The sequence below is a fragment of the Pectinophora gossypiella genome, chromosome 1 (assembly GCF_024362695.1).
Source record: "Pectinophora gossypiella chromosome 1, ilPecGoss1.1, whole genome shotgun sequence".
NCBI lineage: Eukaryota > Metazoa > Arthropoda > Insecta > Lepidoptera > Gelechiidae > Pectinophora > Pectinophora gossypiella.
The window spans coordinates 7,673,336-7,688,838 of record NC_065404.1 but is presented as its reverse complement, the minus strand read 5'-3'; the positions used below and the strand labels follow the sequence as shown (position 1 = coordinate 7,688,838).

General features: G+C 37.4%; 4 protein-coding genes across 5 annotated transcripts in view; 3 read left to right on the top strand and 1 right to left on the bottom strand.

Moving 5' to 3' along the window:
- Nucleotides 1-3,215, top strand: part of LOC126369363 (junctophilin-1) — a 31,094-nt gene extending 27,879 nt beyond the window's left edge. The window contains exons 1-3 of one of the 2 annotated variants that reach the window (XM_050013725.1): nt 517-982; nt 1,275-1,481; nt 1,834-3,215. In XM_050013725.1, coding sequence (XP_049869682.1) covers nt 878-982; nt 1,275-1,481; nt 1,834-1,920 — 399 coding nt within the window. In that variant the 5' untranslated portion in view covers nt 517-877 and the 3' untranslated portion in view covers nt 1,921-3,215. Of the gene's footprint in view, nt 1-516; nt 983-1,274; nt 1,482-1,833 lie in introns of those variants that run through there. The other variant, XM_050013719.1, reaches the window with a different exon arrangement.
- A 372-nt stretch (nt 3,216-3,587) lies between these two features.
- On the top strand, nt 3,588-10,308 carry LOC126369400 (carcinine transporter). Its single transcript, XM_050013800.1, has 8 exons — nt 3,588-3,924; nt 4,413-4,655; nt 5,028-5,195; nt 5,906-6,164; nt 6,499-7,125; nt 7,229-7,410; nt 7,851-8,029; nt 8,933-10,308. The coding sequence occupies exons 1-8, from the start codon at nt 3,874-3,876 to the stop codon at nt 9,120-9,122; spliced, it is 1,899 nt and encodes a 632-aa protein (XP_049869757.1). The 5' UTR covers nt 3,588-3,873; the 3' UTR covers nt 9,123-10,308.
- Nucleotides 10,309-10,400: 92 nt separating this feature from the next.
- On the top strand, nt 10,401-12,270 carry LOC126369609 (protein catecholamines up). Its single transcript, XM_050014111.1, has one exon. It carries the CDS (start codon nt 10,526-10,528, stop codon nt 11,585-11,587), a length of 1,062 nt encoding a protein of 353 aa, XP_049870068.1. The 5' UTR covers nt 10,401-10,525; the 3' UTR covers nt 11,588-12,270.
- Nucleotides 12,267-13,415, bottom strand: LOC126369880 (40S ribosomal protein S18). Its single transcript, XM_050014482.1, has 3 exons — nt 13,265-13,415; nt 12,943-13,128; nt 12,267-12,567 (listed from the first exon to the last, which is right to left on the bottom strand). Exons 1-3 carry the CDS (start codon nt 13,265-13,267, stop codon nt 12,298-12,300), a joined length of 459 nt encoding a protein of 152 aa, XP_049870439.1. The 5' UTR covers nt 13,268-13,415; the 3' UTR covers nt 12,267-12,297.
- Nucleotides 13,416-15,503: the final 2,088 nt, after the last annotated feature.

Here is a 15,503-nt window from a genome sequence, read left to right as displayed (position 1 = left end):
TAATACACCACTGCCTGCCCCTATGTTGTACATAAAAAACGAAAAATGACTATTTTCAGTATATTATCGGTATAAGTTAATTATGTGTAAAGGATTATAAAACAGAGGTCGACGAACTCGTGGTTCTCAAGAGTGAATAGAGAACAACTCTAATCTAATAATAAAATAAGATAGAGCTCTCGTATGCACTGTAATTAAAATTAGCTTCATGTTTATATAAACTACCACTGTATCTTAGGTACATCAATACCTACCTAACAGTGCATAAAGCTTTGTCGAATATTTGTCTAATACCTACAGTTTTGCTGAACATTCAAAATAATTTTAACGTAACAAAATGATATAAAACATTTACAATACAATTTATGATATATTTCGCTAGGGATAAATATGACGTTGATTAAAATGAATGCCATCAGCTGCGATACAAAGATTGTTTACGATGAGGACGGGGTAAGCGCATAGTGTAGGGCGGTTGGTATGCGCGGGCGCCGCGGCCGCGAGCGTTATGTAGGTGGACGGACGGCGGCGGGCGGCGCGCGCGGCGGGCGACCGAGCTCCACCAGCCCGTTCTATTTCTAAATCGAGACAGTCACTCACTGCCGGTTTCCGCGCATCACCTCTTCGCTAAATATATAACGTTAAATACCCCAAATATCCGATAAACTCCCCAAATTACTAGTTAGTTTGACTATAAAAGAGACGTCGCGTGAAAATGGGACGATTTTATCCCTAGCTTACGTAAACGTGAACATAACCGAGACCTTGAAACGTAATCTGGACTAATGAAGTTCTGTTGTTTAGTGATGTTATAGAAAATTCAATTAATTATCGGAGTGGTGTCAAATGGACTAAATATTGGGTAGATTTCGTGAAAATGTGGTACCAAGGAGAGGATGAGGAGGATGAAGATCTGTTGTGCTCGCCGGCGATCCTGGCGCGGCGAGCCTCCGAGAGCTGGATTAATGTGCCTCCCGTAGAGGTAACATCAACAACAAAAAGTCATTCGAACTATCTCAGCGAATAATACATATTTACGAATTAGTACAATCGAAGGTCACAGATAGAGACATTGAGGCATTTATATTTGGGAACTTATTTACCCAGACTTTCATTTTTGTTTTGTTTTGTTTTGTTTTGTTGTGCACATAGAAACAATATTTGTGGTTACATACGAAATCTCGAGCTCATCGCGCTTTACCCGTTCTGTGTGCAGCAATCTTACTTGACTTACCATTACTACTATACTAATTAAGTATTGCGGTTGCCAACAGATGATAAGCACGCCCCAGGCGTTGCAGCGCAAGAAGTCGCTGCCAGACGTGGCGGGGATGCCCCGCAGCACCGACTCCGCCAGCATGTCTCGCGAGGAGGTGTCGGCCCTCGGCTCGGCGCGCCGCGAGGAGGTGCGCCGCATGCACGAGGAGTCGGAGAAACTGAGAGCCAACCCTCTGCTCTACTTGGTCAGTCCGCAAGTTAAGGTCAGTCATAATCGTTTATCTATTTCGGAAATGTCGTGGGTAAGCGGCAGTGAAGCAGCGTGAAATATGCTCCATACCCCCTACAGTGATTGAGGGGAGTCCCAAGAGGCCCCTGTAGCAGCTGTTTCAACATCTCTTGTCTGTTTCAGACGATTTAAACACTCTTTGGTCAGTAATTGTCCTAATTAATCTTAAATCTTTATTTTAAACTTTACACCCCGATTTAAATCTTCATTTTAAACCCGATCTTCTGATATACAGTATCCATCCCACATCTACTACGAACTGCAGTGAGTAAGCGTATGATGAAATCGACTCGAACATGTAGTAACCTAAACATAATTGTTGGCAGGACTGGTTCTCGCGGCAGCAGCTGGTGATCCTGGTGCTATTCATCAACATCTCGCTGGGCATCATGTTCTTCAAGCTGCTCACGTAGCGGCGGTGCGCGGCGCACGCGCGCCTCTCTCGGTCACTACCCGCACTCAACACATTTGTGCAATAACTCTCAGCCAAAGAGCCAAAACCATTTAACTTAATGTGCAAAAATATTATTAGTTCTTACATTTTACTACGACCCTTCTTTTTGATACGAGTTACATTTTAAAATATCCAAAACGTATTTACTTGTCGATAAGGACTTCGGTTTGCTAGTGTACTTTTTCTTTGACGTTGTGTAAGTGTGCAAAGTATGACAAGAGTACAGTGCAATACGCTCCCTCCACCACTAACTCAAGCAACTTTCTAAACAAATTGTGTGCGAGTGAATTTTGTGTCCACGAGTCGGAAACTTCGAGTGTAAGAAGCACGAATTGTTTTATTGAACCTGCATATTGTAGGTTGTTTGCCCTATAAAATGGTATTGATACGTCGCTGCGCCTCGTTGAGAAATGATGATTTTCGGAACGACACAATAGATTTTGACGACCTTTATTAAGAGGCAAGGAAATATACTTAATTTTAACGATTGCTATGAAGTGGCAGTTAATTTTAAAGCTAGGTACGTCAGTGACATTTAACCAATGAGTAGTTACCAATTATAAGTAAATGTTATTATTGAAGTTAATATTTTAAATAAAAATGTCGACAGTCGTAATATGCGACACTTTGGGCAATCCAAAAATTGGAATTCTTATGAAATCCGTTTCAATTTGGTAAAACGTTACGTGATTCGAAAAGCACAAATAGGTAATTATAGTTATTTGACTTACATACTTGAATATGTAAATAAAAATATGAAATTGTTGACCCTTTTACAAAATGCCTATAGATTATACAATTATAACATTGCTTGCTATACCTAAATTTGAATAGGTAAATGAAAAGCATAAGCTTTATTTTCCTATTTTGTAAACTAGAAATTTACTTAAATTGTAAAATCTTGTACTTAAAGAATAGACACCACGTTTTTTACAAACTTAGCTTCGTATTATACCTATGACGTCAATTCTCTCGTAACCGAAGTTTTTGTATAGATAATTAAAATATTAATGATATACATTATTGATTAATATTGGCATGGAAAGCGTGCGGTGAGACTGTTGATACGTATAATACAACGAAAGTTGTGGAAAACGCGCATTCGTTGAAAGGTTGAAATATATTAATGTTGGTAAGACAATTTTCACAGTTTCATTATTATGTAAAAAATATAAGTTATGTCTGTAAGAATTTTAATTACTTGTATCAATTTTATCTACGTTTCACAAATAAAATATTTTAACAAAATCATAAGGGATTTTATTTTTATCTTTGATAACCGTCGTTCGCTAGATTTATGAATTAGGTATATATATACGTAGTTATCTTCCGTTATTTTTTTCCCTATTTTTCCGGCAAAGTAGTCACGTTTAAAAAGTATAACCAAGTTCGGTGGTCACTCTGTTTTGTAATAAACAAATTCTTTGCAATATTTTTTTCAGTGTGGTATGTAAAAAACTTATGTGTAAATGTAAAGTGACTACGTCACACAAATATAGGCATTCCTCACATTTAGTAGCTCTACCGTGATTGCGTTCATAAATTGCAGTAACAATACACACACCACTACTACTACTACTACTTACACTATATTCTACTCACTTGTGTACTTGTGTTTCTACTTTAGTACTTGTGTATTACTACTTTTTAATGCAGGTCGCCGATACGACAGGTTCCATCCATTAATGTATTTTATTTTTAGATATACCTACTTAACAATAAATGCATATAAAACAATTTGTAGAGCAGTTCACCTTAGTATGAACTTGATGAACCACCTTTTGCTGCGACTTTGATCAATTAGATTAATACTGTGGGGCTTCCTTCCTCCATACAAAGTCGCTTAATAACCGGTAGTGCTGAAAGATCGGTGCTCGTCCACTAACGTGTCATATATCGGTGTAAGATTGTGATGAAGAAAAACAATAAAAATGCCTCCAACTATGGGACTCAGAAGCTATCGGTAATAATCATTTTCTTAATAAGACCTAAGTATGATTCACGAAATTAAAATCTAAAACATATTTCCGAAACGATAAAATACTTTTGAAATTGGGTCGTGTACTAGATTCAATATGAATTATGAAATTATAATTACTAAATAAAGACACATCTAAAACTAACGAAAAACATTTTCTTTTTTTCTATTTGACTTATTTTCGACATTTTGTCACATTTTTCTATGACGTCACATTGTGCTTGTTCAAACAAATTCCATAGTAATTTCGTGTTTTGACGTTTAACAAAAAGTAACTAATTTGACTAGTTGGAAACTACCCTATTGTAGAGTCAGTGGTGTTTACACCGTTAATTGGTTTAACATAATCTCATCTACCTACTGTCCTAAAATACTCGGCGCTTATGAAAATCGTGAACATGATTCTTTTTTATAAAATATTATTTTTTAAACTTCCGAATAAGTATGAATTGAACCGCTTGAATAATTCGTAGCCCGTTGAACCAAACGACGATGCTATCGATTTGGACGACTTATTACCGAAAATTGGGGAGTTTGACATATACCAGAAACTGCTATTGTGGTTGGTGTGCCTCCCCGCGTGCTTGCCCTGCGGCTTCTGCGCCTTCAACCAGCTGTTCATGACCGACGTACCCGAGCACTGGTGCAAGGTTCCTGAGCTAATGGCACTGAACTTGACACAGCAACAGAGGAAAGCACTTTCTATACCCTACAAGGTAACTATAATAGCTATTGTTTACGATTCATTTTTTTTTTCGTAGTTATATAGTAGAATGCTAAAGTTAACCTAATTATGCCTAGTCAGCCAAAAATAAACAAACTCTGAAGTTGAACATCACACCAAATGAACTAAGCACAGTGGGTCGGGCGTTTTACAAATGCATCCGAAGCGATGGGCATTGGTCATTAGTGACTGAGTGCCTCAAGGCGGGTACGGATGTCAAGGAAGACCCTGTAGAATATGGTGTGATGACCTCAACGCTTATCGGAGGGCCAATGGAAAAATCTAGGAGATGCCTGTGCGCAGCAGAGGGTTAGGGGCTAGACGAGATAACAATTAAGTATACAAACTTTTTTATTACTTATAGGGAAATGAAAACACAACTTTTGAAAATTGTATGCGATATGCATTTAATTGGTCGGCAATTATTCAATCTGGGGATCCAATGTCAGTGAACAGAAGTGGAGCAGTAGAGCCTTGCTGGGATGGCTACGAGTACGATACATCGGAGGTTACGTCGTCTATCGTGATAGACGTAAGTTATAAACAAAAGAAAATCATTATAGTTTTCACTTGATCGCGCGACGTGATCTTTACTAAGACCACAGAAAATATGAATACTCATTCTGTGTAAAATAATCGTAATACACTGCACCAAGTAAGTGCATCGGAATTAGATATACTCTTGTAACTGCTGTCTATTTTGAATTGTAGCTCTACCCCGAAAGGGATACGGGCGTGACTGTACGTACGTAGGTACATTATAAAGTGTGATCATAATGTTTAATGTTGTAATTGCTAGGTTCTTCAGAACACCAAAAAGCAAATTACTCATCACCAGTGGCGGCCCTAGGGCGGTGCGAGGTGTGCCACCGCACCGGGCGCCGAAATAAGTGGGGCGCCAAAATCAACCAAGACTGGTCCACCCTGGCCGCAAACTAACTTCATCTAGTTAGATTGCGGCCACATAAAACTCACGCCGGATTACCGTAAACAACATTTTTAAAAGATTTAAATAGGTAAATTTCGGTGGCCGTAAACTAATCGAAAAATTTTGTATTTTGAGGGGCTGAGGGGTGCCATGCCACTGTGAGGTCTCGCACCACCTAAATATTTTGCTAGGGCCGCCACTGTCACATAACAAGCATACGCTATAATCCCGATTAGTATACCGGTTAGTAGTACATCCATCGCATCGTGAACTAAGTACCTACGTACAAATCATTTATTCCCTTTATTTTCCAGTTCGATCTCGTATGCGATTACGATGTTTACCCCACTCTCGGGCTGGTGGCTTTAAATGTTGGGGGACCGATCGGCGTCTACGCATTCGGACTGCTGAACGATCGTGTCGGTAGAAAGAAGTCCTTCTTCGCCTGCCTGTCCACACTTCTACTTGGAAGTCTGATGACTGCTTATTCTTATACCTACTCATTCTGGGTTTTAGCGAGAGTAATTGTTGGGCTGACCATACCTGCCGTCTACCAAATACCTTTTATTATATGTAAGTCAAGTTAATTTTTTTAAATTATTTATTATTCTATAGCTTTTTTTTCTATAGTTGATGGTAGGGTTGGCAGAGGAAGACCTAGAAGGACTTGCATTTACCAAATTGGAGATGTCCTTAGAAAAGGTTTAGTACGATCTACTCTGAACCGGCGTGCGTGTATGAAGCGATTGATGAATGTGGAGGAAGCAAGAGAAGTGTGTCAGGATCGAAGCAAATGGAATTCTATATTCTCTTCTTACCCCGGTGGGAAATAGGCGTGAGTTTATGTATGTATGTCTATAGCTTTTTGTATTTGTATATCTGAATATATTTGATTCTTCTTTTTTAGCACTGGAGTTAGCTGGTCCTAACTACAGATCATTTGTGACGGTTATGACTTGTGTCTTTTACACATTGGGTCTAATATTGCTATCTGGAATAGCGTACCTAATACGAGATTGGAGAACACTATCATTAGCGACATCAGTCCCTTTCTTTTTCTATTACTTGTACTGGTTCTTCTTGCCGGAATCTCCAAGATGGTTGCTCATGAAGGATAGATTAGAGGAAGCAAACAAAATACTCAAGTCGATTGCCAAAATGAACGGTAAGGATTTGCCTGAAGAATACACAACAAAGCTACAGAAACAAGTTCAAGAGCAAAAAGAAAAAGGAGTGAAAGCTGAAAAAAATGCCAGTGTATTCGCACTGTTTCGAACACCGAATATGAGACTTAAAACTTGTCTGATTACTCTCAACTGGTGTGCTTCGGAGATGGTGTACGTTGGACTAAGTTACTACGGCCCTGCTATTGGAAGTAATCAGTACATGAGCTTTTTCCTTTCCTCTGCTGTTGAGATTCCGAGTTACGTCTTCTGTTGGATACTGATGGACAAAGTAGGAAGGCGTTGGCCACTCTGCTCCTCAATGGTCATCAGTGGAATATTCTGCATCGTCACCGTGCTGTTACCCGCAGGTACGCATTGCATCTAATTAGCCATGGAAATGTAAATATGTAAATAGTTTGATCAGAAAGTAACCTGGAGTAAGTATTTATAGTAACAGCCTGATTTTTCCAGATGCTCAAACGGAAACCCTTATCCTGTACTTAATATCCAAATGTTTTATATCTGCATCCTTCCTGATAATATATCCTTATGCGGGCGAGTTGTACCCCACGGAACTGAGAGGCGTCGGGATCGGCACGTCGGCCTACATAGGCGGCTTGGGCTTGATTATAATACCTTTTATAAATTATTTGGTAAGACAAATGGACACTTCAAATAGTAGCGTCTGCATTGGATCATCCCAACAAAAGTGAGAAAGCTAGCACCACATCATTTTTCACAGACACCAAGTATCTTGCACGACCGACGGCATAGATAGTAAGAAATGAGCTCTACTTTCTCCTCAAGTTCACAAAAACTTCATATTTCATATTATTTACATTTTTCATTTCAACGGTAAATCGGAAGTAGCAGAATATTTATCGGCTGCACCAAAAATAGTTGGGCCTTTGTAGAATAAAGGTTTAACTTTATTTTTGTTGAAAATGTTGAAATCTCTGGCCATCGCAAAACCAAGTGATTATTGTATCTCTGATATTCTCTCTTATCTCTTAAGCCCATTACCATCGTTTTTAATCCACTTCTTTTCAAATACAGTTGAACACCAACTTCAGTATTATCTCTTTGGTTTTAGGGCTCCAGCAACCTAGTACTGCCTCTGGTTGTAATGGGACTAGTGTCTGTCGTGGGAGGTCTGACAGCCCTCCGATTGCCAGAGACCCTTCATTGTCCGTTGCCCCAAACGGCTGAGGAGGGGGAAGAATTTGGGAAGGACTGGACGTATAAAGATTGTTTTGTCTGCGGAGAACAAAAGTATGTCCAAAGGAGGTTTCCCTTTCTACTTAATAAAAAAAAGTATCTCCTTCTAATAAAACAATACTAGAGGTACCTACTACATTTGTGCTACATTCTCATACTAGCTACTCTGTCAAGACCAAGAGTAGCTAGTATGATGCATGTTGCACACTCAAATGGATAATTATTATGATGAATCATTTAACGAGCGTGACAAGTTTAGACAGCTTCCGTGGTCTATTGGTTAGACCATTGGGCTTACGATTTGGAGAACTGTCCTTTGGCTAGTACATTGCAGGCTAAATCACGACTTGACGACTTGAAAATAGATGATTCCGTACTTTGGAAGGTACGTTAAGTCCATGACCAGGCTATGTCCCACAATGGAGCAGCGTGGTAGAGTATGCTCCATACCTCTTCCGGTTGATTGAGGGAAGGGCTATGGCCAGCAGTGAGACGTATATAGGTGTTTGTGTTTTATTATGTTTCGTAATAGGTAGGTAAGTTCGCGTCCATTATAGTTTCAGTGGACTTCTATGACATGCCCGGAATCAAAGGCATACAGGGGCCCGAACGTGTGTGAGCTTTGCTCTTTTGGGCCCCCTTTGGTACAGTCACGAGCAATATCATGTACCCACTTTAGAACCCTGTCGCACTATCATATTCGACATTTAATGAGGCTTATGGTTTAATTTGTCAGAAAAGTTAATGTGACATGGTTGCAAAGTGTATACATATTAGTACTCGTGACTGTACAGGACCCGTCTAAATAATAAATGTTTCTTTCTTTCTTTATTTTTAAAGCAAAAGCCACACCACTGCCCGGGTTGATAACCAGCTTCAAATTTTCTTCTCGTCTATAGATACATGGAACATCATTGAGTCTAAAGTACTTAAACAGTATTATTTAAACGTTCGCAGAAGAGTAGCAGATACAGAATCATACGAGAGTTTGGATCAACTAGAGCTAACCCAGCCTCCGACGGTAGACGAGGTTCCTGATTTGACATCAAGAAGACGGCCGTCTATGCGTAAACTCGTACGACAAGGGAGTACTGTAGACACACAGAGGGATTTCGATGGGAATATGAAAATGACGTACTGGTTTTAAACAACTTAGGAATCATCACAGTCGATTTATATTATATGGGTATAACACACAAATATGAGTAGGTAAGTATAATAGTGTAATAAGTAGGTTACATAAAATAAATGCAATTTAGTAAGTGGTATGTAAGCGTTTGTAATGTAATTATTAACCACATTAATTGAATGATACCTATTACCTATGTGGATTCCGTTTTTCCTTTTGATGTTCGGAACCCTAAAAGAAAATACATGAATATATTTCTTCGAAATTTTAACCTACTAAGAAAAAAATATGTACCAACATCTAATAAGTAGAAACTTGTTTATTTTATACACCTAGTTGAATTAAATAGGTAGGTGTTAGATATAGTGACGTTCAGAAGATAGCCGTGGTCATAAATACTAATAATCTAAGAGTTCGCTTACAACAACGAGCTGAAAGTCGGAGATATTGCGTCATTTCAATATCGAAGTTCCTAAGACCGCCATGCACCCTTATCATCAGATCAGCTCACTACAACCATAATATTGTATAATCAACGCAATTACATACATATAAGTATGTGCTAAATTTTATGTCAATCCGACGTCGGGAATTGGGAAAATTATCAACTTGTAAGAGTTTATTTTCTAGTAACATGCTAATAATTTATGATTCTGCCCACCCTGTTAGGTAATATGAAAGTGATTTTAAGGTATGTGTATAATTATAAAATAGACAATGAATATTATTTTCATTTTACCAAACAAACATGGAGTCATTAATAAAGCATAGGAGCCTCCCGAACAAAGACCTTGTATAGAATACAAGGTCTTTGCTCCCGAATCAATGTTTTTATAACTAGAACAAAACAACGACTATGCAGGATAAAGTGTGTGATTTGGCGGCTAAACGAAAAATTTAAAAGTTATCGCAGATTCAAACGCTTGTAAGTAATTATTTTTCAAACCTAGCAAAATCTAAGTCTAATCTAAGTTTCAGTTATTTCATTTTTTTTATACCTGTGGACGTGAGTATATAGTTCCAGTAAGTGAGTAGTTCTTGGAACACCGGAAGTCAATATCATTACCGTGAATTCAAACTGGGCATTTTCAAAAAGAGCAAAGATATTTTTGCGTTAATGGTAATGAGATTGATCAGCGGTTTTGAAAGATTACCCGCCAACGCAAATAAATTCTAGTCCACACTCCACAGACTAGACTACTTTTCAGTCTGACTGACGATAGCACGAATACTTTATGGCCATTGTTTGCTCGAAACAGAACAAAAAAACACTACCTGTCACTTGTCAAATTGCCATTGGTCGGCGACAGTTGTCGACTTGTCAACCTTTCTATTTTCAACGAAATATTTATTCCGTTGCGTTCTCTGTTCTGATAGTGAGTGATAAGTCCATGTTTTGTGAACAATTATTATAAAAGAAAATGTATTCTTTGCGAAGAAAAGTTCTGCCTTGTGTAATATTAGCGTGTGTTACTGTAGCGGTATTAGGACACTCGCATTCACATTCCCACTCGCATGAAGAGCCGCCAGCGTTTAAGTACAGCAAAAGTGCAAATGAGCAATACAAAAAAGGAGAAGACAAAGCATCAAACCCCGAAGTAAATGAGCCAGACTATGATTTATATGTAAAAGCACTAGGTTCAACTTTATTTATAAGCATCGTGCCGTTTTTCCTACTCTTTTTCATTCCTATCGATGGTACAGTTGAAAAACAACCTCTGCTAAAGGTGTTACTATCGTTTGCTTCCGGTGGTTTACTGGGGGATGCATTTTTGCATCTTATTCCACATGCCCTAACATCTTCATCTGGTGAAGGAGGCCACAGTCACAGCCATAGCCACTCTCATGAAGGCGAGCATGGCCCCCATGATATCACTGTGGGCCTTGGAGTGCTTGGAGGTATCATCACTTTCCTAGTTGTTGAAAAGTTTGTGCGAATGTTTGATGGAGGACATGGACATTCCCATGCAGCTGACAAAAAGAAGAATGATGACAAGTCAAAAAAGAAGCCCAAAAACAAGAAGGAAGAGATCAAAATTGCTGGATACCTCAACCTTGCTGCAGACTTCACCCACAATTTTACTGACGGATTGGCTATTGGTGCCTCATTCATAGCTGGACAGAGCATTGGACTTATCACAACTATTACCATCTTATTGCACGAGATTCCACATGAAATTGGAGACTTTGCTATATTAGTCCAATCAGGATGTTCAAGGCGGAAGGCCATGTTACTGCAGTTGGTAACTGCATTCGGTGCCTTTTCTGGCACATTTATTTCAATCTATCTACAAGGATCAGGTGACGGACTAGTATCATCTCTCATTCTACCCTTCACAGCAGGAGGCTTCATTTACATTGCCACAGTGTCTGTGATACCCGAGCTATTAGAAGGTTCCACTAAACTGTCACAGTCCATCAAAGAAATATTGGCCCTACTAGCAGGTGTATACATGATGGTCATTATTGCCCAATATGAGTAATATTAAAACTATCTAGAATAGTTAAATTTATATGAGATTGAGAATTGCATCAAGCCCTGAGTAACAGCTCCAGAGTTGCCAACAGTACTAACTCATTAGTTGTTGATTAGGGCAGAAAGATTGTGTAGTTCTAATGCTTATAAATTGTAAATAATATTTTTGCATTATGTACCTAAACCATAAACAGTAAATGACTAAAACATCACAATTTCATTTTATATAAAACAAAGCTACTTCCTTTATCAAACAAAGGGAATTTGCTGATAAGAATGACATGTAATTTTAAATTACACTTCTTACAAAGAACTGTGACTAATTGTGTGGCAATACAAACTAATCAAATATGGTATGAACTGAATATTTTAATGTCTGGCAGCATTTGATAAGGACTGTTGTGAACAATAAGAAACATACAGGTGGGCATTTACTTTTGTGCACGAAAGTAGCGAACAAATATGTCTATTTTCACATTCCTATAGTTCTTTTTTCTAAGTGTTGCTATTTTCTGTCTTTGGTGCTACTACTCTAGAGTAACACATATGCTATCAATACCACCTACACTTTATAGAATTTGTTATCTTTGACTCGAATTGCCTATATATCCTTAATTACTTTATAGAGCTCTATCTTCCAGGAATATGTTTTATGTATGTTGTAAAATGAATTAAACACATTTAAATGGATGTTAAAAGTATTTTATTTTCACTTATTTACTTCTTCTTGGACACACCAACAGTTCTTCCTCTCCTGCCAGTAGTCTTGGTGTGCTGACCACGCACACGCAGGCCCCAGTAGTGACGCATTCCTCTGTGGGCACGGATCTTCTTCAGCCTCTCCAAGTCCTCACGGAGCTTCGAGTCCAAGTTGGAAGAAGTCAGCTGACTATATTTACCGTCAACAATGTCCTTCTGTCTGTTCAAGAACCAATCGGGGATCTTGTATTGCCTAGGGTTGGACATTATAGTCACAATCTTTTCAACCTGGAAGTAAGCCAATTATTTTAATTCATTAGCATGGTACAATATATAGTTCAGACATAGAAAATAAAAGCTAACTTCAATACAAGAGATCAAGAACTTACTGCTTGGACTTTCTGAGATGCAAATGTACAAGTTGTCAATTCTCAAATCAAATACACTTTATTGCACAGAAGTAAATTATCATTGAAAACTAGAGTACTTGTTTAATTTTTTTAAAGGTTACATTTGAGTGTTTGTCACCAACACAGATTACAGATATTGACAACTTTCAATCAGGTAAATCTTAACTTTGGACAAACACTAGAAAAGCGCGGCAAGTTACACGAGAAAAGATATCTGGGAAGTCACTAACACTACAAAATGATAAGTGCTTACCTCTTCTTCAGTGCATTCTCCGGCACGTTTGTCGAGGTCGATGTCGGCCTTCTTCAGGACAATGTTGGAGTATCTGCGACCAACTCCCTTGATGGCAGTCATGGCAAACATAACCTTACGTTTGCCATCGATATTCGTATTCATGATACGAAGAATATGTTGAAACTTCTCCGGAATTACCAGCGACTGAAAAAGTTATGTTACAATTATTTTACCGGCGATAATAAAACTACACACCGAAAATCTTGGCACCACACATAGCATTTTATAATCACTATGAAATTTTCATACAAAGATTGGAATATAATATAAAGATTAGTACCATTTTGTTGGATTTCGTCACACAGAAATCCTCAAACAACGGCACAACATGAAAAGGAAGAAATGTCAAAACATACGTCAAAGAGCACGGTTAGGTGCGTTTTTTTTTTGTAAGTGCTATCGTCAAAATGTGGGTAAACATAAATTTCCAAAATTTCCTAGATGCTTTTTTCTTTGAGTTGATTAATTAGTAGCAAAGACCTTGTATAGAATAGACCTCAGAACAATAACTAAAGCATAGAAGGAAGGCTAAAATAAGAATTCAGAAACTATAAACCGGCTCTCTTCTAGCTTACGACACAAACTATGAGTGAGAAAAGGACAAATGATTCGCTCTTTGCTTCATTTTTTCCGAGGTTGTCACAACATGAAATGTCATTTGGACCTATTGGACTCATTTTAACTCGGCCAAATACATAGTAACATACATAAGAAGATTTTACTTATATTTACCGAACTATTTGACACGGTCGCGTCAACTGTGTTTACGAGTGTCTTGTGTTCAGATTGTTTTAAGTGATAATTTAACAATATTTTTCCAAATAAATGGAAAGAAACTTTTATTTATATCAAATAATTGAGTGTCTCGACTGTGTGACATTATGTCTTGTGTGGTATGGGGCTGCAGCTCACATTCAGGAAGAAAAGAAAATAGCCAACAACTTCTGTCGTTTCATCGGTAAGTTTTTTGTAATTTTCTAGTGAAATGTGAACTGCTGAACAATTTTAGGAAAGTAATATGTTTTGCTGAATAGATTTGTAGCATAAAATATTTGAGATATCCATTATATTATACGTTTCATCGATGAATACGGAATTGATTTGAGGTTATGTTGATTGTCCATAGTGATGTACTAAAATTATCGATACTTTTAATTTTTAGATCTTTTAGATTTTTAGATCTATCATTCAACTACATATTATTATGTACTTAATAAACTTAGTATATACTAAGTCTGTAGTTGTTTTATGTCTAAACAATTATGAGTTGTACACGTTTTATATAAGTAAATTATTATTATCTTTGATTTCAGATATTAAATCCAAAAGTGTCGACTGGATTTACATGAAAAGGTATATCAAATAATTTTTTTTTTATATTTTTAACATGATATACATATATAGAGTGTATAATTCAACCAGCTGCACAATGCACTTAAATCAGATATATTTTACTTTTATTTTTATAGATTATTTTGTACATATACTATTTTAACATTATTATTAAACTTTATTTCAGTCAGTTCAAGAAGACGAGATGAAAAATTTAAAAGAAAAGCTGAACAAGTCCCGCCTCAAGATCAAACGACTTAATGAAAAAAAAAAACAATGTGACAGGGTGTCACAAAGACAGTTTCTAAGCAAATTGACACTGTTTAGAAATTAATAAATTTGTATTTATTGTAAATATAATGTACATAATTAATAACGTGTGAAATAAATACTTGCTAATGAAAATGAACAGATTTACGATCTAATTTATATTTAATTTTACCTCCTGTTCTTATTTACTCCTACTCCAACACTCCAGGTTGATACGAACTGCGCCCAATAAAGAATGTAATGAATGTTATAGATTTGTGTAAGCGACTTAGATAAATCTTGACTAAACCTTCCTTTACAAATACAAATATACTTTATTGCACACAACATACAATACTTACAAGTTTTACACGAAAGATACAGTACACCACCTACCTACCTTTTACTTTCCCTTTCTGTTCTCTTATGAATACTTGTATGTCGTATTTTTTTAAGTATAATGCTATATCTAGTAGGTACGAGTATGGTAATCCTAGTATTGAAACAGCTTGTAGCCCTAGTAAAGACCGCCATTTTATGTTTACAGAGTGGCACGTTTTTTCTGTAGGTATTTCCAGTCCATACTCTTTTCTATGTCTATGGCGTGACCCCATCGGGCCTCTTACCGTCTGTGCGGCTTAGACCCGGCGGCGGCGGTTCCAATTTGCACGGCACGTCGATCGACACCAGTGCACGGCGGATGACATCATAAATAAATTCGAATATTACAAAATACTTACCGATGAAACGATAACAGTTGGCTATTTTCTTTCCTTCCTGAATGTGAGCTGCAGCTCCAAACTAATATAAACCAGACAATATAATCCAAAAATGGTTAGATACTTACCTATCAGAGACAGAGTCTCCTTTCATCAAGAAGAAGATAATTGCATCCTACAAAAAGAAATCTTGTAAAAAAAATTTATCGACATTAATTG